This window comes from Penaeus monodon, chromosome 23 (genome assembly GCF_015228065.2).
Source record: "Penaeus monodon isolate SGIC_2016 chromosome 23, NSTDA_Pmon_1, whole genome shotgun sequence".
Lineage (NCBI taxonomy): Eukaryota > Metazoa > Arthropoda > Malacostraca > Decapoda > Penaeidae > Penaeus > Penaeus monodon.
The window spans coordinates 25,576,301-25,576,905 of NC_051408.1; the positions used below are offsets into that span (position 1 = coordinate 25,576,301).

Sequence of the window (605 nt, forward strand, 5' to 3'; positions counted from 1 at the left end):
GTTCTACTTGGAATAGAATCAGAACATCTCATGTGAATACAAACTAATAGTATAAGAGGTAGTAATGGCTCAGTGGCATCCACATTTGCAAAAGTATTCAAAACAGGCTTTGCAAATTTGAGTGTGGTTCCATACCCCCTTCCCGTGTTCCAGCTCCAGTGGGCAGTGCCATCTGTATATATCTCGCGAGAACGTGTATAGCAACGCGATCATAGCGATGGCCTTCAAGACAAATTCAAGCTACCTCCCCAAAGCAAACAGGATGTAAGTCATTGTACATCTTTTAATTTGAAATGCTTGTTACGTTTCCCGTCATTCTAGCATACAAAGATTTCATACACACAAAGAAAATGCGTATATATTATTTCTGCAAAGCTTATTCAATTCATGATTTTCGCCGTTTCAAGTATCCAACTAGTGAAGGAGTCAGGAATCCTGTCTAAGTGGGTAGAGGAACAGATCACCAACACGAGCCAGTGCCTCCTGCCTCCCTCGTCCGACCGGAGGGACGGCATCGCCCCCTTGGACATCGAGGACCTGGCAGGACCCTGTCTCATTTTGGCTGCCGGTGAGTGCAGCCCTCTGAGATTCTAATAACAATTACA

The 605-nt window shown here is 44.6% G+C and overlaps 1 protein-coding gene across 1 annotated transcript in view; it reads left to right on the forward strand.

The window, feature by feature from the left end:
• Positions 1-605, forward strand: part of LOC119588190 (glutamate receptor-like) — a 16,500-nt gene that overhangs the window by 11,719 nt on the left and 4,176 nt on the right. The window contains exons 6-7 of the mRNA XM_037936893.1: positions 154-264; positions 408-568. Coding sequence (XP_037792821.1) covers positions 154-264; positions 408-568 — 272 coding nt within the window. The remainder of the gene's footprint in view (positions 1-153; positions 265-407; positions 569-605) is intronic.